The sequence below is a fragment of the Trachypithecus francoisi genome, unplaced genomic scaffold (assembly GCF_009764315.1).
Source record: "Trachypithecus francoisi isolate TF-2019V2 unplaced genomic scaffold, Tfra_2.0 Lachesis_group12, whole genome shotgun sequence".
NCBI lineage: Eukaryota > Metazoa > Chordata > Mammalia > Primates > Cercopithecidae > Trachypithecus > Trachypithecus francoisi.
Window position 1 is genome coordinate 5,322,010 of NW_022681457.1, and position 22,452 is coordinate 5,344,461.

The 22,452-nt window shown below is 53.8% G+C and overlaps 2 protein-coding genes across 8 annotated transcripts in view; both read right to left on the bottom strand.

Annotated features, from left to right (window-relative positions):
- IL4I1 (interleukin 4 induced 1) overlaps positions 1 to 4,839 on the bottom strand; it is a 21,156-nt gene extending 16,317 nt beyond the window's left edge. For 3 of the 4 annotated variants that reach the window (XM_033224151.1, XM_033224148.1, XM_033224149.1), the window contains exon 1: positions 4,745 to 4,839. The gene's annotated coding sequence lies outside the window, so the exon portion shown is untranslated. The remainder of the gene's footprint in view (positions 1 to 4,744) is intronic. The other variant, XM_033224150.1, reaches the window with a different exon arrangement.
- NUP62 (nucleoporin 62) overlaps positions 1,839 to 22,452 on the bottom strand; it is a 22,428-nt gene continuing 1,814 nt past the window's right edge. For 2 of the 4 annotated variants that reach the window (XM_033224156.1, XM_033224153.1), the window contains exon 2: positions 1,839 to 4,861. In XM_033224156.1, coding sequence (XP_033080047.1) covers positions 3,213 to 4,784 — 1,572 coding nt within the window. In that variant the 5' untranslated portion in view covers positions 4,785 to 4,861 and the 3' untranslated portion in view covers positions 1,839 to 3,212. Of the gene's footprint in view, positions 4,862 to 8,307; positions 8,406 to 22,141; positions 22,254 to 22,452 lie in introns of those variants that run through there. The other 2 variants (XM_033224155.1, XM_033224154.1) reach the window with 2 other exon arrangements.

The window sequence follows — 22,452 nt, forward strand, 5'->3', positions numbered from 1 at the left end:
ACCTCTTTGTGGGCATTTTTTTGGTACCTCCAGCACCAGATCAGGACCAGCTCTAAAAATGGATGCTGAGGCCGGGCACGGTGGCTCAAGCCTGTAATCCCAGCACTTTGGGAGGCCGAGATGGGCGGATCACGAGGTCAGGAGATCGAGACCATCCTGGCTAACACAGTGAAACCCCGTCTCTACTAAAAAATACAAAAAACTAGCCGGGCGAGGTGGCGGGCGCCTGTAGTCCCAGCTACTCCGGAGCCTGAGGCAGGAGAATGGCGTAAACCCGGGAGGCGGAGCTTGCAGTGACCTGAGATCCGGCCACTGCACTCCAGCCTGGGCGACAGAGCGAGACTCCGTCTCAAAAAAAAAAAAAAAAAAAAAAGGATGCTGAAGGCATAAATGTAGGTAAAATGCAAACTGCTTCCTACCTCCTAAGGGGACTCAAGGCCTCCCTTCCGGCAGAGGGGGCAGTATGAGTCAAGGCCTATGAACTGCGGAAAAAGGTCCCTGCTGTGGGTGACAGCTTTCAGAGAGGGGTAGCTGGGGTTGTGGGGTCTTCCTCTGGTTTACCATGCCCACCACACACACCCATGGCTTCTACTTAGACACAACTCCTGTCCTCCAGAGCCCAGGATGGCCCACGGAAATTTTATTCATTTGAGACAGAGTTTTGCTTTTGTTATCTAGGCTGGAGTGCAATGGCACGATCTCGGCTTACTGTAACCTCCACCTCCTGGGTTCAAGCGATTCTCCTGCCTCAGCCTCCCGAGTAGCTGGGATTACAGGCACCAGCCACCTAATTAGCCACCAGCTCATGTTTGTATTTTCAGTAGAGATGGGGTTTCTCCATGTTGGTCAGGCTGGTCTCAAACTCCCGACCTCAGGTGTTCTGCCAGCCTTGGCCTCCCAAAGTGCTAGGATTACAGGTGTGAGCCACCACGCCCAGCCGGTCCAAGGAAATAATGACTCATGATCGTGACTTCGGGAGACTTTTGGAACCTGGGCCACAAATCTTCCAAGCGTGGCCCACAGATTGACATGAACAGGTTGAGGGAGGCCGAAGGGGTACACTCCCCACAGCCCAGGAGATCTGAGTGCTTAGGACCATTCCAGTCCACAGAGCGAGGCTGCAGGGCAGAGGAAGACCATGGGGCCTGTGTCTTTAGCCCCAGGTGACAGGAAGGAATGCTGCCCATGCTGTCTGTAGCCACTGGAAGAGCGCCTTAGGGATGGTGCTAGATGACTTAACGTGCGTGTATTTTTTGAGACCGTGTCTTGCTCTGTCGCCCAGGCTGCAGTGCAGTGGCATGATCATGGCTCACTGCAGCCTCTAATAATGGCTTAAATGATCCTCCCACCTCAGCCTCCCAGGTAGCTGAGACACAGGTGCGTGCACAACCAACTTTTTTGTAGTTTTTGTAGAGATGGGTTTCACCGTGTTGCCCAGACTGGTGTTGAATCCCTGACCTCAAATGATTCGCCCATCTCGGCCTCTCAAAGTACTGGGATTACAGGTGGGAGCCACCTCGCCCAGCCGTATTTGTGTATATTCTATGACATAACAGTCACCAACACCAGGGGCCCACTCCCCGTGGTGGCTTCACTCGTGTGCTCCTCTTCTACCACTAGGCAGCACCCTTCCCGGAGCAAAGCACAATTGGCATTTTCTATTACTCCGTCTCATCAAACAAAAGCTGCTTCACCCATGCTCCTGTGTCTATGCAAGCACTGCTTCATTTGCTCGCCCCTGCGTTTCACGTGACTGACACCCCTGCAGGGTGCTCCCGAAACCTGCTCTTTTTACTCACCTTTCTCCTCCTAACATTTACCCATATTAACAGCAGCTATTTTGGTTTCACAACACATTTATTTAGAAAAGCAACATACAGTAACAGGTATTTCAGAGAATGCAGCAAAGGATAAAGACAAATACAAAAGAACTTGGGATACAACTGCTGGCTTCTGCCTTCCACACACAGTGGATTTTACTGTAACTGACTAGAATCACTCTGGTGCCAGGAAGTTCAGAGCCATGTCCGTGGCCAGCACTGGCAGCTGTGGCTCTTTCTGTGGACTGTTGTTATGCCGGGCTTCACTGTTCTTTCAGTTCACAACTGTGACTAGGACTGGGCTGGGGACATACAGGGGAACAACAGTGGGTCTCTGCCCGTGGGAGCTCACAATCTAACAGCGAGACGGGCGCAAACGGCTAGCACAGGACAGCATAGCAAGTGTTACCCAAGGTACAGGCTCAGGGTGCTACGGGGACCTGCAAGAAGGCCACCTGAGCTTTGGGTAGCTGGGAAGGCTTCCTGGAAGCCCGAGGTGGGGGTAAGCCTGGGACCAGGCAAAAGGCAGGGCTCTCAGCTCCCATCTGTGGTTCAACACCCTGTGCGTAGGCCCCTCAGCTGACCTGTCTTCTGTGAAATTCTCGATCCCGCTGTCTGTTCTATTCACACTGTGCTGCTTTGTCTTGGTGGTTAGCTTTCATAAGCACACACCTCATACTCCAAAATTTAGGCTGCTGTCTTCTGGGAGGCTTTTTTTTTTTTTTGAGACGCAGTCTCTGTTGCCCGGGCTGGAGTGCAGTGGTGTGATCCTGGCTCACTGCAACACTTCCCGGGTTCAAGTGATTCTCCTGCCTCAGCCTCCCGAGTAGCTGAGATCACAGGCACCCACCACACCTGGCTAATTTTTGTATTTTTAGTAGACATGGGGTTTCACCATGTTGGTCAGGCTGGTCTCGAACTCCTGACCTCAAGTGATCCGCCTGCCTCGGCCTCCCAAACTGCTGAGATTACAGGCCTGAGCCACTGCGCTCTGCAGGCCTTGGACGTTCTCTTCCATTTGGTATTTTTTCATGACACCTATGACTATGCTTTGGAGAGAGCGGCTGTCCCCGCGACCCCAGCTGGGACCAAGACCACCACCACGTCTCCATCACCAGATCGAGCCAGGATGAGGTGGGCGGTCGCAGTGGGTGGAAAGGGGCCAAAGACACTCAAATAAAAGCCACAGAAGCCACACCCACGAGGCTGCTGCCTGGGCAGAGGGCTCAGGATACTTCCTAAATGGAAAAAGGCAAAGCACACAGCAATTGTCTCAAGGGCAGTCACGTGAAAGAAAGAAACATGTTATCTTGCCACAACCCCAAACCAGACAATAGGGCGCGTCCCCGCATGGAACTCCCTGGGGACCTGCGGGCGCGGAGCTGCTGTGGCTCAGTCAAAGGTGATCCGGAAGCTGCGCTCCTGCTCCTTGCGCCGGCCCTCGCACACCTTGGTCACCTCCTCCACCTTCCTCTGCAGCAGGGCCGAGTTCTGGTCGATCCACTGCAGCGAGCCCATGTGCGCGTTAAGGATCTTGCAGATCTGCTGCAGTGGGTCGCTGGTGTCGGCGGGGGCCCCGGACGTGTTCAGGTGCTCGATGATGTCCTTGAGGTCCTGGGCCATGCGCTTGAGCTGCGCATCGATGTTCTCGGCCAGCTTGTAGGTTTTCTCGCGCTCCTCATCCGCGTGCTGTAGGTAGATGGTTCCGCTCTGCTCCTTTACCAACTCCTCCAGCGGGCTTAGCAGGTCTTCCAGCTCCTTCTGCTGGGACAGGATGAAGTCGAGCTCCTGGTCCAGCCTCTTCTGGTCCAGCTTCACCTTCTCCACCTCGCGGTGCAGGCTGGTGATCTTCTCCCCGTTCTCGATCAGCGTGCGGTCCCAGGCATTGACCTGGGTGGCCTGCTGGAGGAAGTGCCGCTCCTGGTCCTCTAGCTCCAGGCTCCATTTGTTGATCAGGCTCTCCAGCTGCGCGTAGGTCATGGGGGAGCTGGCAGCCGCCCCTGCAGCGGCACCAGGGCCAGGTGGAGCAGTCACAGCGGCTGCCGTATTGCTGGGGATCCCAGCTGGCGCCAGTGGTTTTAAATTCAAGGCAAAGCCGGTGCTGCTGCTGCTGCTGCTGCTGCTGCTGGTGGCGGTGGTGGCAGCGGTGGATGTTGTTGTGGAGGCACCGGAAGCTGCTCCAGGTGCCTTTAAGCTGAAGCCCTGTGTCCCAGCAGCGGGGGCTCCTGCGGTGGTCGCAGGGGTACAGAGGGAGAGTCCAGTGGTGGCAGATGAGGTTGGAGCGGTTGCTATTGATGCAAAGAGGGTGGGCCCAGTACCGGTGGTGGTGGCTGTGGCTGTGGGAGCAGCTGGCTGCGTGACGCCTGCTGTGGTGGCTGCTGGCGTGGCCGGAGTAAAGGGCAATGCGGCAGGTGCTGTGGGCTGGGCTGAATTCCCTGCTGAGCCAATGTTGAAACCGGAGGGCTGGGCCGTGCTTCCACCAGTGAATGAGAAGCCTCCAGATGTGGTGGCTAGAGCCACAGAGGTGGTGGAGGGGCCAAACACAAAGCCGGTGGGTGCTGTACCCTGGCTGGAGGTGACAGTGCTCGATATGGCATTAGTGAGATTGCTGCTGCCCAGCCCAAAGCCACTGGGGTTTGCCATGGCTGGGGTGGCAGCTGTGTTGCTCAAGTTGAGCTTTGAAGCACCGATCCCCAAAGAAAATCCAGTTCCCCCCGAGGCAAGAGTTGCTGTTCCAAAAGTGAAGCCTGTTGTCTGTGTGGCCGGAGTCTGAGTGGCGAGTGAGAACAGGCCAGTGGAAGGGGTACTTGTGGTTGGTTGGGAGGGAGCCCCAAAATTAAACCCTCCAGTGCCAGAGGTGGAGAAAGAAAACCCTGTAGCAGGTGTGGTTGTCGCTGTCTTTGCAGTGCCAAATGTGAACCCACCTGTAGGGGCCCCAGTGCCTCCAAAATTAAACCCGCTCATGGCTCCGGACTCTGGTGGCAGCAGCTACTCTGGCTCCCAAAGCAAATCCGCTGGCGTCTGCAACCTCAGGAAGATTTCTAAAGCAGAGGAAGTGACATTGTCAGATGGCAGTTTTGGAAAGGCAAGCCCAGTGGCATGACTGGGCACGGCTGGTTTGGAGGGTGGTGGGATGGGATTATGATACCATACAGCAACCCCCCTTCGTCCTGTGTAACCTAAACCAGACTCTAAATCGAGAAGGATCAAGAAGCACAAATGCACGCTCCAGGGGTCAGGTATGAGGAGCCAGGGTGCTAGGGACGTGCATGGCCACATTCAGCACAGTGGAAAGTTCCCACTCTGGAGGATGAGGCGGCAGAACAGGACCTTGGACCCACCTCGGCCCGAGGAGGTCAGATTTGAGGCACTGCCACAAGCGGGACTTGGACACAGAAAAACAGCTGTAGGACCCGCTCCCAGCGTGGGACCCAGTAAGGTTCCCCAGCTGACTCCGGCGGGGTGTGAGCGGATCAGCTCTTGCCACCCTGAGGGCCTCTCTGGACCTCAGAGAGAGAGATGGGGCTGGGAACCCGGCTGGATGGCAGGGTCTGGGCTGCTGAAGGTCCCCCAGGCCCACACCAGTACTCTCTAAGAGCAGGAGAGGACGTGCCCCCTCCTAACTCAGGGGAGGGTCTGAAACCCATGTGTTCAGAGCACAGATGCCCCTGGCCACAGTGACTGGCTCGAGGATAAACTGAGACCTGAGCCAGGAAATCAGAGCCTCCCCTGGGATTTTCTCCATGCTTGGAAGGCAGCTGCCTCCTTCACCTGTAAGTGTGGTGCAGAGGATTGCAGCTGGGCCTCCCCTGGACACCTTCTCAACCACCTGCAGACAATGGGACATCACCGGAGACCATGAGCCCCACCAGAGATGGATGGGGTGGGGAAGAGATAAAGAGCCCCCCAGAAGCCCCATGGGCCAAACATTTCCCGTCAGTCGAAACTGACTTGATATTGGTAACGTCTAACCGAAAAATCTCCAAGTGGTGCCATCTATCAGCGGGAAGGTCAAGGTTACCCGGTGAGGAAAGGGTGAGGGGGAGTGCTGGATAGGGGTGGTTTTTTTTTTCTTTTGGGAAAGGGTTTTGCTCTGTCATACCAGCTGGAATGCAGTGACATATCACAACTCACGGCAGCCTCAAGCTCCGGGGCCCAAGCCATCCTTCCACCAAAGTAGCTGGGACTACAGGTACATGCCACCATGCCCGGCTAATCTTTTTTATTTTTTGTAGAAATGGGATTTCACTCTGTTGCCCTGGTCTTGAACTCCTGGGCTCTAGCGATCCTCCCTCTTTGTCCTCCCAAAGTGCTAGGACTATAGGCGAGAGCCCTCCAGATGATCAGAAGCATCCTTAGAAGATGGGTTTGACTGACTGGAGAGAGAAGAAAGCTTGTGGTGGCGAGAGCAGACTGGAGTGATGCGCTTTGGAATCTGAGGATGGGAGAAAGCCAGGAGCCAGGGAAGGCAGAAGCAGCTCTAAAAGCCAGAAATGGAAAGAGGGAGGCCCTGTCTAAAAAACAAACAAACCAAACAAAGTCATGACTGAGAAGCCAAGTGCCTGGCCCAGAGAAACACCCACGAGGTCTGTTTCCTCTTCCCTCTCTCCAGACCAGTTTTTAAATTGCTTGGTGTCTGTCCTCAGGAAATCCCCTTCTAGCTTGAGGAAGAGGAAACCTACCTCACTACCCCCACCCCTTCTGCTGCACCCTTCTGCCCTCCTCACAGGCCCCTAATTTTTGTTTCATCTGCTCCTCCTCCTCCACACAGCCAAGCAAGTCTGGGGAGATGACCCCAGCGCCAGCTGCATGCGCTGCCTTGTCCAAGCCAGCGGATCTCAATGGGCGTCCATCAGCACTGACTGGAGCATTCAAAACACAGAAGGCTGCCAGCTCCACGAAGCCAGGCTCTCCAGGGCTAGGCTGCTGGCCCTGGCATTTATTATAAAGCTCTCCTGGGGCATTCTGAGAAAGGTGTCTTCAACAGGCCACGGCAAGTGCCTGAGCCCCCAGGACTGCTGGGGCCCAGCCCGGCCGGCATCCATTCCTCCCCTTCTGGGACAGAACAAAAGTCCTCACTGCTGAGCCACCTCAAGTCGGTGTGTTGTGACTGGCAGCTAAAGGCATCTGAGCAGCTACACCTACACATCTCAGTTCTCAAGAACTCAGCTTAAAAAAGCTTTTGCTATTAATAAGTTATAGCTAAAATTTCCAAGAAGAGCATTTATAAAAAGCTCTTTGCAACTATGAAAAAACTACAAGGAAAACAATCTTCTGTGGGGACTTGTCTGGCTTAACAGTTCACCATTTTTTTTTCTTTTTTTTTTTTTGAGAGGGAGTCTCGCTCTGTTGCCCAGGCTGGAGTGGAACGGCGCGATCTCGGCTCACTGCAACCTCCGCTTCCTGGGTTCAAGCAATTCTCCTGCCTCAGCCTCCGAGTAGCTGGGATTGCAAGTGCGCGCCACCACACCCAGCTAATTTTGTATTTTTAGTAGAGACGGGGTTTCTCCATGTTGGTCAGGCTGGTCTCAAACTCCCGGCCTCAAGTGATCCACCTGCCTCAGCCTCCCAAAGTGCGTGAGCCACCACGCCTGGCCAACAGTTCACCATTTATTAAGTGCCTCGTTGGTTTCTAATACTTCAGGTGCCAGGGATCTATTCACAATGGTGAACCCATACAGATCCAGCTCTGATCCATGCAGTTTAGATGTAATATGGCCAGGTGTGGTGGCTCATGCCTATAATCCCAGCACTTTGGGAGGCTGAGGTGGGAGGATTGCTTGAGCTCAGGAACTCAAGAACAGCCTGGCCAACATAGCGAGATCCTGTCTCTACAAAAAAAATACAAAAATGAGTTGGCTGAGATGGGAGGATCACTGGAGCCCAGGGAGGTGGAGGCTGCAGTGATTGTGCACTGCACTACAGCCCAGGCAAAAGAGTGAGACCCCATCTGGAGAAAAAAAAAAAAAAAAAAAAAAAAAAAAGATATTATCATTACTCACCGTTTCCTAAAAGCAAACTTTGGGGCAGATCCATTTTACAAATGGGAAACTGAAGCCCAGAGTGGTTAGCTAAGCCATGGCCCCTGCCCTCGAGGCAGCCAGAGTCAAATGTCAGCTCTATAGTCAGGGATCAGGGCAGGGGCGGGGGCAGGACTGGGTTACATGCTGTGAGAGCAGGTTCCAGGGGGGAGCTGAGTGTTGCAGATGCAGCATCAGCCAGGGAAAGGATGGGGAGGGGAGAGGAGCCGTCCAGGCAGGAGGAAAGGCCTCCGGGAAGACAGGGAGGCTGAAACAGCAGATATGCCTCTGGGTGCTAAGTGATTTGGTGCTTCTGAAGGGAGATGTTTGTATGTGAAAGACTGACTTGCCAAGCATTAGCTGTTAAAATCTGCACATTCCAAAGAGAGAAAACGGCCCTTGACCAGCTCTGGGAGAATCTCTTATGTTCTTGAAATGTCCTGCCAGATAAGAGCGTCTTTGTTTACCTGGGGCCTCAGGCCACTCCAAGGAGTCCATGTTAACGTTGTGACCTACAGTGGGGGCTGTGGGTCATACGGTATCAGCACAACCTCTGGAGGGGCTGCAGACAGCAGACCTCAGTTTAGCCACACAGGTGCTCCACGCCTACAGAACTGCTCCTCCCCACAACCCGGGCCGCCAACACTCCGTAACTGTTACCACACACTGTTGCTGGGAGAACTGAGCGCTGTCCATGGAACCCTACCTGGAGAGGACAGCTGGAAGCTCGTGCCTGGTCTCAAGGAGCTTTTGTATCTCTCCCCTTTGCTGTTTTCGGTCTGTTTCATTTCTCCATAATAAACCGTGACCATGACTGTGAGTAGAAAGCTTTGCCGAGCTCTGTGAGTCTTAGTTCATCACTGAGCCAGAGGGTGGTCTTGGGGACTCAGGGCCACGTGATGGGCGGGAGAATTTGGCAGAGCCATACATACCATGCTAACGGTTCGGGCATGATGTTGAGGGAGCCACAGGGGGACTTTATGGGCGTGGGGGATGAATCGCGGGGGTAGAGGCTGGAGGCCAGGTGGCTTAGAGAAGACTGGGAGAAGGTCCAGGCCAAGAGCCCGAGGCCCGAACTGGGACTCAGACAGAGAGGACAGCATCACAATTGGAGCAAAGTGTTAAACTTGCACCAAAACCACAGGGTCTGTTCCCAGTTAGCAAAGCCTGCACCAAGACCACAGGGTCTGTCCAGGTTAACAGTGACAGGCCAGGCATGATGGCTCACGCCTATAATCCCAGCACTTTTGGAGGCCAAGGCGGGAGGTTTGCTTAAGCCCAGGAGTTTGAGGCAAAAAACAAAAAAAAGCCACAAATACTAGAACTTGGGAAGTTTCTCACAAATGCAAACTATTACGAGCTCTGATCCCGGAATGACCACATTTGTCAAAGGGGAGAGTTCCCTTACCAAAGAGGCTGATGGTGCTGGCGGCGGTGGGGGAAACAGGGAGGAACCCAAACTGAGGAAGGGGTGCATTTCCAGGGAAAGGAGGAGTGTATGCCTGGGTCTGTGCTCAGGGCTGGGTGGCTGTGACCATCTGCAGTTCACCCAGGCAGGACACAGCTCCAGAGAAGCACTGCCTTGAGGTCACCAAGGGAAGTGCTGGCAGAGCCGCCAGTCCCTTCCCTTCCTGCCTGCCCCAACATTTACCCTTGGGTTTCAAACAACACAGGCACCTTCACAGCCCTGGGGACCTGGAGGAAGACCCGCCTGGGATCAGATGCAAGATCATCTGAATTCAGGTGGGGACATCCCACCCCCACCTGTGAGAACCAGGGTTCTTTGCTGTCACCCCAGCCTCCAGTCAGCTCTACCATCGTACCTCCATCTGTGATTCTTGTGCCACTCCAAGTCCCAGTTTTGTTTTTTTTTTTTTTTGGAGACAGAGTCTCGCTCTGTCGCTCAGGCTGGAGTGCAGTGGTGTGCATGATCTTGGCTCACTACAACCTCCGCCTCCTGGGTTCAAGCAATTCTCCCACCTCAGCCTCCCGAGCAGCTGGGATTACAGGCGCCCGCCACCCCGCCCAGCTAATTTCTGTATTTTTAGTAAAGATGGGGTCTCACCATGTTGGCCAGGCTGGTCGTGAACTCCTGACCTCAGGTGATCCGCCTTGGCCTCCCAAAGTGCTATGATTATAGGTGTGAGCCACTGTGACCAGCCCCCAACCCCTTTCCTTAGATGCCTGGGACAGCAGTCTGTGCCTGGGAAAGAATACAGGAGACCTCAGCTTTGGACCAAAAGGAAAGGAAGAATTAGGAAGGATGTGTGGGGGGTGTGTGTGTGTGGAGGGGTAGACAGAAAAATGGCCCGCAAACATGCCCACACCCGCATCCAGGACCTGTCAATGTGCCCTTACATGGCAAAGGAACTCTGCAGATGTGATGATGATAAGGAGGCTATCCTGGCTTATCCACGTGAGCCCCAGGTGACCACAAGGGTCTTTCAGGGAGGCAGGAGAGGAGTCAGAGGGAGATGTGCCTATGGGGGAATGGACTGAGACGCTGTGCTGCTGGCTTTGAAGATGAGGGGGCCACAAGCCAAGGAACACAGGCGGCTTCAGCCTCTAGAGCTGGAGAAGGACATAGCTTCTCCCCTAGAGCCTCCCGAAGGAACCACGCACCATGCACCCACTTAGACTCCGGAACCCCAGCACTGTGAGAATACATTCGTGTTGCTTTAAACCAGTACAGTTGTGATGACTTGTTACAGCAGCCACTAGAAACTAATGGGGGTAGGTTGAGGGACGATGGAAAAAGAACAGAATGAAATCTAGATAGGTGGATGGGAATACACAGAGCAGAGCTGGGGTTGAGAAAGGGGCTGGGGTCAGGGGCAGGTCTGCCCTTGTGCATGGAGACCAAGGTGGCTGGTACAGAAAGGAAAGTGAGATGTGACTCTGAAAATCCAGATATCCCCTGGTGCTGGGGCAACCCTGCCAGGGCTGTGGATATGTGCGGGTGGATTGCCACTGACACCCAGCCATGACAGGCCATCTACGGTGGGAGGGAAGGACAAGGTCGCCTCCGAACACAGAGGAAGGCTAACGGTGGGGATGGTGTCAGCTCCACCGGGCCAGATTTCCGTTTGTTCCCTGCTGCATCCACAGCACCTGGCGCAGTGCCTGGTACACAGTAGGGACTCAGTAACAACCATTTACTAAGGACCTACTGTGTAACCGGTACTGTGCCAGGAGCACTGTGCTGCAGCACATGGAGCCCTTCCTGGGTGGGAAACAAGTGCAGACTCCCCAAGGCCACTCAGCAAACAGCAGCCCCACTATGGGAAACCAGAGCTTTCCGGGGCCAAGTCTTGACATTGTGTCTGGGATGGGAGGATTTCATTGAGGAAAAGATGTTAGAATTAAGTGTTGGCCAAGTGTGGTGGCTCACATCTGTAATCTCAGCACTTTGGGAGGTTGAGGTGGGTAGATTGCCTGAGGTCAGGAGTTCGAGACCAGCCTGGTCAACATGGTGAAACCTCATCGTCTCTACTAAAAATACAAAACTTAGCCTGGCATGGTGGTGTGTGCCTGTGATCCCAGACAGAGGTGCGAGGATGACTTGAGCCCAGGAGTTTGAGGCTGCAGTGAGCTGTGATCATGCCACCATACTCCAGCCTGGGCGACACAGCGAGATCCTGTCTCAAACAAATAAAGTGCACTTAAACCCTGAAGATCAGCTCCAAGTCTGCCCTTCAAGAAATGAAGTCAAGTGACCGACAACTTCTTAAGTGGACCTTAGCCAAGGCAGATGCTCAAGCGGTCCAGGCCAACGAGTGCCTTGGGAGCATGAGGCCATGGGTGGGCTCCAGTGGGTCAGGGTCTGGGTTACGTTTGGAAAGACACACCAAGACTCTGTGTGGGAGGAGTGAGGAGACTGTTGCAGTCACCTGGCAGGAGCTGGCGGTGTGGCCTGGGCTTCCCTGTCCCGCTCTGTTACATAATTACCCTGCCTGGGGTATGGCCAACCCCATTAGTAGAAAACAGAGCAGGCCGGGTGTGGTGGCTCACGCCTGTAATCCCAGTACTCTGGGAGGCTGAGGTGGGTGGATTACCTGAGGTCAGGAGTTTGAGACCAGCCTGACCAACACGGTGAAACCCCGTCTCTACTAAAAATACAAAAATTAGCCAAGTGTGATGGCGCATGCCTGTAATCCCAGCTACTTGAGAGGCTGAGATGGAGGTTTGAGTGAGCCAAGATCGCACCACTGCACGCCAGCCTGGGCAACAAAGCGAGACTCTAAAACAAACACACAAAACAAACAAACAAACAAAAAACCCAGAGCCATGGAGAGGGTCTGCTTTCCTTTTTCTTTCTTTTTGGTCTCACTCTGTCATCCAGTGCAGTGGTATAATCATGACTCACTGCAGCCTCAACTTTCGGGGATCAAATGATCCTTCTGCCCTAGCCTCCCATTAGCTGGGACTACAGGCATATGCCACCATGCCCAGCTAATTTTTGAATTTTTGTAGAGATGGGGTCTCACTATGTTGCCCAGGCTGGTCTCCAACTCCTGGGCTGAGGCCATCCTCCCACCTCTACCTCCCAAAGTGCCAGCATTACAGGCATGAGCCACCATGTCCAGCGGGGGTTGCTTTTCTAAGCCAAATCTGTGGCATGGAATTCAGCTCCTCTTTCCCACCCCTGCGCTCACCTCCACCAAAAGGCCACCTCTCCTCCATAGAACCAGGTGTCCCCAACAGCAGGGAGGGAGGAGGGGACAGGGATACCTGTGGGTTTTCAACTGTCCTCTCTCTCCTCCTTAGGCCCACCTGGCATTCTGGTCCCATTTTCCTCCCTGATGCCTTTCAACCTACAGGCATAACCGGCTTGCATGAAGGACCTGTGTGGAGACAAAGGAACTGGGCGTGTGTAGCTGTGTGTCTGTCAGCTCCGCAAGGGGAGAAGCTGTGATGGACCAGGTTGTCTTTTCCCCAGGCTGTCACTGGAACTTTTACTGCATGTTCAGATGTTTAATGTTTCAAGGCCTAAATGTTCCTGTGTGCTCACTACCCAGGAGGCCGCACCACCCTGCCACAACCCAGTGACATTGGTGAGTACTTAAAAAAGTAAAAACTAGGCCGGGTACAGTGACTCATACCTGTAATCCCAGCACTTTGGGAGGCTGGGGAGCGGGGCGTGGAGGGGCGGATCACCTGAGGTGGGGAGTTTGAGACCAGCCTGACCAACATGGAGAAACCCCATCTCTACTAAAAAAAATTACAAAATTAGCTAGGTGTGGTGGTGCATGCCTGTAATCCCAGCTACTCAGGAGGCTGAGGTGGGAGAATCGCTTGAACCTGGGAGGCGGAGGTTGCAGTGAGCCGAGATCGCAACACTGCACTCCAGCCTGGGCAACAAGAGTAAAACTCGGTCTCAAAAAACAAAAAACAAACACATTCATTTTGTGAATAGGTAGTATGTTCACATTGTTCTAGCTCAAAAGGTACAAAAGGGAATACTGTGGCCTGTCTTCCCTGAGTCCCACAGCCACCCAGCCCTGCTCCCTGGAGACAGGCTGCTACTGCAAGTCTTTGCAGCGACTTGCTGTGCATTTAAGCAAAAACGTGGTTTGTACTATCCCCACCTGCATACAAAAGGCAGCCTGCTAGATGCACTGTTCTCTACTGTTCTTCATGTATCTTAGAAATCATTTTAAGCAGGTTTATTCTCCTCACCCGGGTAGATGAGGAAACCAAGGCCCTCGGAGGGGGCCGACTTGCCCAGGGTACCAAAATCCTGCCTCTGCCACTTGCTACACAGGACGGCCTCAAGGCAGTAGCTAAATGATTCCTGGATTCACTGGTTCTCAACCTTCTCTCCTTCTTTCCCTTGAAGTCACTTCACGGCTAATTAGCAATTACTTTCTCCTTTCCACTCCCCAGGCACAGAAGCTACCAAAGGAGCTCAGGTGGTGCGACCAACAGCAATTTTCCCCACAGGAAAAATGAATGAGCTAAGACAACCCCGGAAAAGTCAGGAAACAGCCAGAGAGAGACTTTAACGAAGATTCTAGAACCACCGCTCTTAATATGAAATAATAGGAGTGGGCCGGGCGCGGTGGCTCAAGCCTGTAATCCCAGCACTTTGGGAGGCCGAGGTGGGCGGATCACAAGGTCAGGAGATCGAGACCATCCTGGCTAACATGGTGAAACCCCGTCTCTACTAAAAAGTACAAAAAACTAGCTGGGCGAGGTGGCGGGCGCCTGTAGTCCCAGCTACTCGGGAGGCTGAGGCAGGAGAATGGCGGGAACCTGGGAGGCGGAGCTTGCAGTGAGCTGAGATCCGGCCACTGCACTCCAGCCTGGGCAACAGAGCCAGACTCCGTCTCAAAAAAAAAAAAAAGAAATAATAGGACTGGAAGAGATCTGAGGAATACTCTGGTGCCAAGGCTTCTTCCTTTTTGGCCAAGAACTTTTATTTCTTTCCCTTATATTAAAAGATTTTTTTTCCCTCTACCTAACTGCATTTAAAAAAAATTTTTTTTTTTCTAAGACAGGGTCTCACTCTGTCTCCCAGGCTGAATGAAGTGCGGTGGTGCAATCACAGCCCACAGCCTCGACCTCCCGGGCTCCAGTGGGCCTCCCACCTCAGCCTCCCTAACAGCTGGGACTACAGGTGTGTGCCACCACCCTGGCTTTTTTTTTTTTCTGAGACGGAATCTCGCTCTGTCACCAGGATGGAGTGCAGTGGCATGATCTCAGCTCATGCAACCTCCGCCTCCCGGGTTCAAGTTATTCTGCCTCAGCCTCCCAAGTAGCTGGGATTACAGGCACATGCCAGCACACCCAGCTAACTTTTGTATTTTTAGTAGAGACGGGGTTTCACCATGTTGGCCAGGATGGTCTCAATCTCTTGACCTCGAGATCCGCCCACCTCGGTCTCCCAAAGTGCTGGGATGACAGGCGTGAGCCACCATGCCCAGCCCAGGAGTTTCTTTTTAGGGTGATGAAAATGTTCTAAAATTGTGGTGATGGCTGCACAACTCTGTCAGTGTACTAAAGCCACTAAGTTGGACACTTTGATAAACACATGTGGATTATACAGTATCTCAATAAAGCCACTCAACCAAACAACCAGGGGGTGCTGGGAAGGGGTTGAGAGGCCAGTGAGGCTGTGGAGGCACATAGACATCAGGCTCAGAGCTGACTTTATGCCGAGGGCAATGGCTTGGACAGAGTTTCTAAGGGCAGGTCCATGCCCTCCTTGGGGCGGCCGGTAATGCTGGTTGAGAACAGGCTGGGGAAGAGCCTAGAGCTGAAACGCTCTGGTCGGTGGTGCAGGCACAGGACACCAAGGCCTGGAGAGGGACTGAGGCATGAGGGCTGAGGGACTCTGAGAGCAGCGGACAGGCGTGTGTGGCGGGGGAGGAACGGCGCGCACCTGTGCCCCCTCCGCAGGCCCTCTTCTCGTCAACATCAGCTTCCCCAGGGACAGACAGTGATGTTGGTGGGGGAAGGAGGGAAGAGCCCAGGCTGGGCTGTGGTGGAGCCGGTTGCTATGGAGGTTTCTCTGGGAACCAGGTGAAGGCAGCCAGAGGATGGGGGCAGGGTAGCTTTCATTTTGAGAACTGGACCCAAATACAGCACCTTCCCATCTCGGCGGCCATCTCCATGCCCATATTTCATGGCATTTCTCATGCACGGGCCTGTTTCCAGGGCTTCACCTGTTCTCACTCACTCAACTTTCCCCGGCAATGTGGTGGGGGGAAATTATCATGGTTCCCACTTATAAATGAGCAAACTGGAAAAAGTGAGAGGACTGAAACCACCTGCATGAGTCCCACAGCCAGTAAGGGCTGGCCCAGGCGTCTGGCCCCACAGCTGGGCTCCCAACCACACCGAGCCTCGCTCCCCACTGCCACCACCACCACCACCATCCCCTGCCTCATCCAGTCCCCCTTCCCATTCTCCAGAGACTTCCTGGTCCATCTCCATGACCTTCCAGACCAGCCTGGGCTTCACTCTCAAATCCAATTCAGGATGATCTGCCCACCCCAGCTACAGATGAGGGCCTGAAACTCCTGCAGGGAAGAGGGGCGTCCGCTGCTCACCAACCCCCATCCACTCCTGCTCTGTGGTAGGTCAGGAAGAGGGCAAAGGAGTCTGCATCAAACTGGGCAAAGGCCTGGCGCTCTGATGGCCGCTGACCTCAAAACTCTCTATGGGGGGTACCCCCGTGCCCGCTGAGGGGGCACCTAGGGAGCCTAGGGGGTCCCGTGAGGCCCTCCCACTGTGGCTCCCCACCTCCGCCTCTCTCGCTGCAGCTCCTACCATGACCATCCATCCTATGAGTGCTGGCTGGGCTCAAGCCTGGGTACTCTCCTCCATGCCCTAGCGACCCTGTAGGAATCACACGTCCTGGACCAACCGAATGCAGGAGCAGGCTCCTCTGGACGCAGCGGTGGCGGCTCAGCCTTCCATCTTGGCAGGATGAGCGCATTTGCTGCGAGAAAGCAGCCCTGACAGCAGGGCCCTGGTGCTCTCTTGCTGCACAAACTTTCCAGAACACCAGCCCCAGGCCAGGCCACCACGACCACGAGGCACCGAGACAAGGAGCCCACTCCTGAATCACGCCTCAACACAGACAGCACCATGTCCAAACCACAGAAACGACCAAACACCCCCCTGGCTCAGAGCTGCTGGCTGTTTCTCACCTAACCCCGGCACCGGCTCCCTTTGCTTCTCCGGGCTCTAGGTCAAATAGATCCACATCATGGGCTTGCCCCTGACAGCCCAACTCCTGAAGTTAGTCCAAATGCCTCCTTATTGAGGTGACCTGCTGGTCCCTGGGGGGGACAGTCTTCCTGCCGCAATGAGTAATGTGCTCCTGCTGGCCTTTGGCTGGGGGCACAGACGGCTAGCTAGGAAGAGTAATAAGACACCAGCCCCGCTTCCAGCAGGCATCCTGACCCTCAGGAAGGATTCTCTAGACCTCCTCCTCTGCTCCCCAGAAACACTGTCCTCCTCTACTTCACATGGGACAGGGCTGTGTTGGAACAAGGCCCTGCTCTGTCTCACTGCTTGTAAAGTCCAGCACAGAGGGGTCTAGCCCCAGTCCTCGGAGACTCTTAGAATGAGGGCTGGGTTCCTTTTGCTCTCTGCTACGGGCAGAGGATGACAGCTGTGGGGAGGGAAGTCACAGAGGGCCAGCGGCCCGAGTCCTGTCCACACTTGTGGTTTGCCGGGGTTTTCCAGGTTTTTCTGAATTACTTGCCTACCTTTAAAACTTGGATGTCACAGAAAAAAAAAATCTAGATTTCTAGCTTCTCCTGTGAAACCAGCAGCTCAGCACCAGCAGCGAGCACTGCCGGTGTTGCTGCGGCCCCGGTGCCTTTCAGGCGCCCAGGAGCTTCTGGGGGCCACCCCTCCTCCCTCTGGGCCTGACACAGGCCCGAGGTGGTCAGCAGGTCACCGGTCCAGGCCTCTTCCCCTGTCAACCCCCTGCCCCTCCACACTGCCCCGAGGTAGTTCTACAATTGTGCCCATTTTACTGATGAGGTGACCACAGGTTGGGGAGTGCAGTGTCTTGTCCAAGGCCACTAAGCGGTAAGTGATGGCATCCTGGGCTCTAGGACACTGGTGTCAGCTGTTATGTTTGCTGTGTCCTTTTTTTTTGCGTAAGAGCTGTGACTGCTTCTGCTGAAGGGACAAGAGTGGCGCCAAGGGAGGGAAGGGGCTCTGGAGGACTGTGGGCCACGTGGCAGCCTGTGCTGTCTCCCAGCCCCCACGTCATCCTCTCCCCAACTGAGCTGGCCTTGGCCTACCTGCCCTTGTTTGCCAGGACGCCCACCTTCAACCCCGGCACCCCTGGCCTGCGTGACCCAGTTACCCTCCCTGGCTCCTCTCAGGGACCTCAGTATCACATTCGCTGGCCTCTGTGCTGAGCAACTCATTAGAAAATGTATTGATGCCTACAGAAATAGCAACACAGGGTGGGGGGTTGTAGGGACGATTCTGGGAATGAGGAGGGCCCTGACTTTGCCCTCGAAGCGTTCAGGGGAGCAGTCACGTAGGCAGACATCTGTGCAAGGCGGATCTGAAAGCAGAAGCAGGCGTGGCGGGAACAGAGAATCACGCACAGACCTGGGCTCCAACAGGCGCTGGTTTCACCGACATCATCTCCACAGTGCTCCCGCACGGGAACCGAGCAGAAACTATCACTCACAGGGCACTTCCCGTAGGCCAGGCCCCACTCTAAGTATTTTACGCAGTTACACATTTAATCCTCAAAACTACCGGCTGCAATGGACCATCTCACCCCCATTTTATGGAGGGGAAACTGAGTCACAGAGAGGCTGCCACTTGCTGAGGGTCACAGAACTGGTGGAGTTGGGGTGTGAACCCAGCAGGCTGGCTCCAGGGCCCATGCTCTGACCCACATTGCAGAAGGCAGCCGAGGTTCGGGCAGATGAGGGCCCTGTCTGCACTCCAGTCTACAACTGAGTGCTGGGCTCAGGACCAGAACCCAGGTCTGTCTAATGCAAAACTCAGAGCCTTTTTCATCATGCCAGGGCCACCTTGATTGGGAAAGCACTGAGAGGTTGCGGCAATAGCAGGGTGATGGCATGGTGCAGGCGAGAATCAATAGCGTTTGGCAGTCGTGAGCAGCAGCAGGCCTGAGGTGAGGGTCGGGGCTTGGAGGCCTCCCAGAGGCTCCACCATGGGCCTTGGGGCCCTGGAAGCTGTGTAGCATGGTGGAGGCTGAGGTCCCATCTAACTGGCAGCGTGATTTTCACAACCCCCCTTACCTCTCGGAACCTCAGTCTTGTCTCCTGCTGACAAGCCTCTGTGACCTGAGGGCCCTTCTTGGCACTGAGTCCCAGATTCTCAGGGTCCTACATGGGTGGCTGATCTCTCTCCCTCTCCACGCGCCCCCTACTCTTGCTGTGCTGGAGTTCTCCCTTATCCAAGGCTCTGCTAACCAGGAGCGGTTGCCAGGTGTGCTGGGGTCCCCAGAGATTCCCCCAATTCTCCCTCCCCGTCAAACAGCCAGGGGTGATGCAATCTGCCTGCAACCACCGCCTCACTCCCCAAGCCAGGCCCCTCCGCACAGAAAAAGAGTCCCCAGTAGCCCCACCTTTGCTTGAAGCCCCAGCTCAGGAGTTGAAGGGGAGCTCCAGGCTGGGGGAGGCCAGGACATGAGTCCTAAAGGGGCCATAAGCCTGGGTTAGCAATGTGCACATGGGGGGACTCAGGGTTCGAAGATCTGGGGAGTAGGGTCACAGGCAACCACTGATGACCCACAGTGAACTAGAACAGGCTGGGAGGGGCTGGAGAGTTCAGGGTGCCAATTGGCACCCACTCAGCCTGAGTCCAGCTGCTTAGTCTGGCTGGGCTGAAGTGGGTGGGACCCAATAGCTAAAGAGAGACAGCAAAAGGGTTGAGATGGGGGCGGGGGTGGGGAGGGGAAGCAGAGTCCCTGCCCAGACACCTCTGCAGCCAGCATAAACCGCACGTAGCCAGCAATGCAATTCTCCCACTGACCAAGTTATTAAAAATTACCCAGGCTGGGCCATGCCCGGTGGTTCACGCCTGTAATCCCAGCACTTTGGGAGGCTGAGGCGGGCAAATCATCTGAGGTCGGGAGTTTGAGACCAGCTTGACCAACATGAAGAAACCCCGACTCTACTAAAAATACAAAATTAGCCACGTGTGGTGATGCATGCCTGTAATCCTAGCTACTCGGGAGGCTGAGGCAGGAAAATCTCTTGAACCCAGGAGGCAGAGGTTGCGGTGAGCCAAGATGGCACCATTGTACTCCAGCCTGGGCAACAAGAGCGAAACTCTGTCTCAAAAAAACAAAAAAAACCCTAAAAAACACAACACAACAAAACAAAAACAAATAAAAAAAACCCAGGCCAGGCACAGTGGCTCAGGCTTGTAATGCTAACACTTTGGAAGAGTGAGGCAGGAGGATCACTTGAGCTCAGGAACCAGGAATTCAAGACCAGCCCCGGCAACACAGTGAGATCCCGCCCCCATCTTCACTTAAAAAAATAAAAATGAACTATCCTACCTGGCCATCCTCTCAATATCCTGCAATACCAGTCTAAGTATGAGACAAAACTAAATGGAAGCACATTCCATAAAATACCCAACCAGCATTTTTCCAAAAGGTCAGGGTCACGAATGACAAGGAAAGTGTAAAGTCAGTCACTAGCCAGAGAAGGCTGTGAAGCCATGATGCCTAAATATGATGTGGCATCCTGAAGGACCAGAAAGGACATTAAGGAACAACTACCAAAATCAGAATCAAGTGTGGTCAGCATCAAGAATGGCATCTGATCAATGGTAACACACTGATGTTGCCGTGGTTGTGACAAATGCAGCAAAGTAATGTAAGATGTTAATGGGAAAAACCAAGTGAGGGGCATACAGAAATTCTCCCTGTTATCTTTGCAACTTTTCTGTCGAGTCAATCTAAAATTGTTCCAAAATAAAAAATTTTATTTAGGCTGGGCGCAGTGGCTCACGCCTATAATCCCAGCACTTTGGGAGGCTGAGGCGGGCAGATCACAAGGTCAGGAGTTCGAGACCAGCCTGACCAACATGGAGAAACCCCATCTCTACTAAAAATACAAAAACTAGCCGGGCGTGGTGGTGGGTGCCTGTAGGCCCAGCTACTTGGGAGCCTGAGGCAGGAGAATGGCTTGAACCTGGGAGGCGGTGGTTGCAGTGAGCTGAGATGGCGCCAGTGCAATCCAGCCTGGGCAACAAAGCGAGACTCTGTCTCAAAATAAACAAACAAAACAAACCAAAAACAACCCAAAAAAACAGGTAGGTCTTGATTAAGGCCGGGTGTGGTGGCTCACGCCTGTAAATCCCAGCACTTTGGGAGGCCGAGGAAGGGGAGGGAGTCACCTGAAGTCAGGAGTTCAAGACCAGCTTGACCAAATTGGCAAAACCCCGTCTCTACTAAAAATACAAAAATTAGCGGGCGGGGTGATGGGCACCTGTAATCCCAGCTACTTGGGAGGCTGAAGCAGGAGAATTGCTTGAATCCAGAAAGTGGAGGTTGTAATGAGCCGAGATCATACCACTGTACTCCAGCCTGAGCGACAGAGCAAGACTGTCTCAAAACCAAACCAAACCAAACCAAACCAAACCAAACCAAACCCAGTTCCCATGTATAATCTAGGTCTTCTTAGGAGAAGATTCTGCCAGTGGGGGGCTGCGGTAGGGCACATCTGTGCGTCCTTACCATTGGCAGTCTGTCCAACAGTCTACCCTTAATTCCATCTGCTTTTGCTCAAAAACCTATACTGAGAAGTGGAAGGAAGTTGGACTTACTGCACAGCAATGCAATGAGAACGCATCCACCTTAATTATAGCAGTAACAATAACCACTTTTATGCAGCACCTACTGTGTCCCAGGCACTAGTCTAACTGCTCGACGTGGATTAACTCATTTAATCCTCGTAACAGCCCTATGAGGTAGGCATTTTTTTTTTTTTTTTGAGACAGGGTCTCACTCTGTCACCCAGGCTGGAGTGTGGTGGCACAATCTCTGCTTACTGCAACCTCCGCCCCACCCTAGGGTTCAAGTGATCCTCCTGCCTTAGCCTCACAAGTAGCTGGGACCACAGGCACAAACCACCACACCCAGCTATTTTTTTGTATTTTCGGTAGAGATGGGGTTTCACCATGTTGCCCAGGCTGGTCTCGAATTCCTGAGCTCACGCAATCTGCCCGCTTCAGCCTCCCAGGGTGGTGGGATTACAGGTGTGAGCCACCATGCCTGGCCCAGAGGCAGGTATTCTTAACGCCACCTTGTACCACAGGGGAAACTGAGGCACAGGGAAGAGAAATGGCTAGGGTCACACAGCTAATAAGAGGGGTGCAGTCAGGTTTTGAACTCATAAATCTGGCTCCAGAGTCTATGCCAGGGATGTATAAAATTTGGCTTCCTGGGGCCACATCGCAAGAACTGTCTTAGGCCACACATAAAATAACACTAATGATAGGTGATGAGCTCAAAAAAAAAAAAAAAAAACTCGCAAAAAATTCGCATGGTTTAGGAAAGTTTACGAATTTGTATTAGGCTGCATTCAAAGCTATTCTGGGCCACATGCAGGTCCACGGATGGGACAAGCTCAGTTTATGCTCTTAGCTGCTACTCTGTATACTGTCTCAGTGATAACACAACCCCTACAGGCTCAAGGAAATATAGGACAGGTGCTCAAAAACTGGCAAAGTGGACAATAAGTGCTCTAAGGGAAGGTGGTCAGATCCCAAGAAGGACTTCCTGCCCACAACAGGTAAGGGAGAAGAAAGAAGCTTGTGTAAAACGCTCAATACCAGGATTCCTCCACCTTCTCTGGACCTTGATTCAGTCTCCTAACTGCCACACAAGGGATGAAGGTTGAACTCCAGCTGGGATGTCCTGACGTGGATAGGACAAGCTGGGTTTCTGCAAGAGAGAAAAGACCAACATCCACCTCGGCTGGTGGAGGGCCCTGTGCACGAGAAGGGGCAAGATGGCTACCCTCTTGGAGATCTTCCATTTTTGGCAGGGTTGGGAGATAGTTCCTATCCAGTGGAAGCTAAGGACTGTCTGAAGGGAAGCCAAGGGCAAGGGATGGAGAAAAGGACGCAGCTGGGGCCTCGAT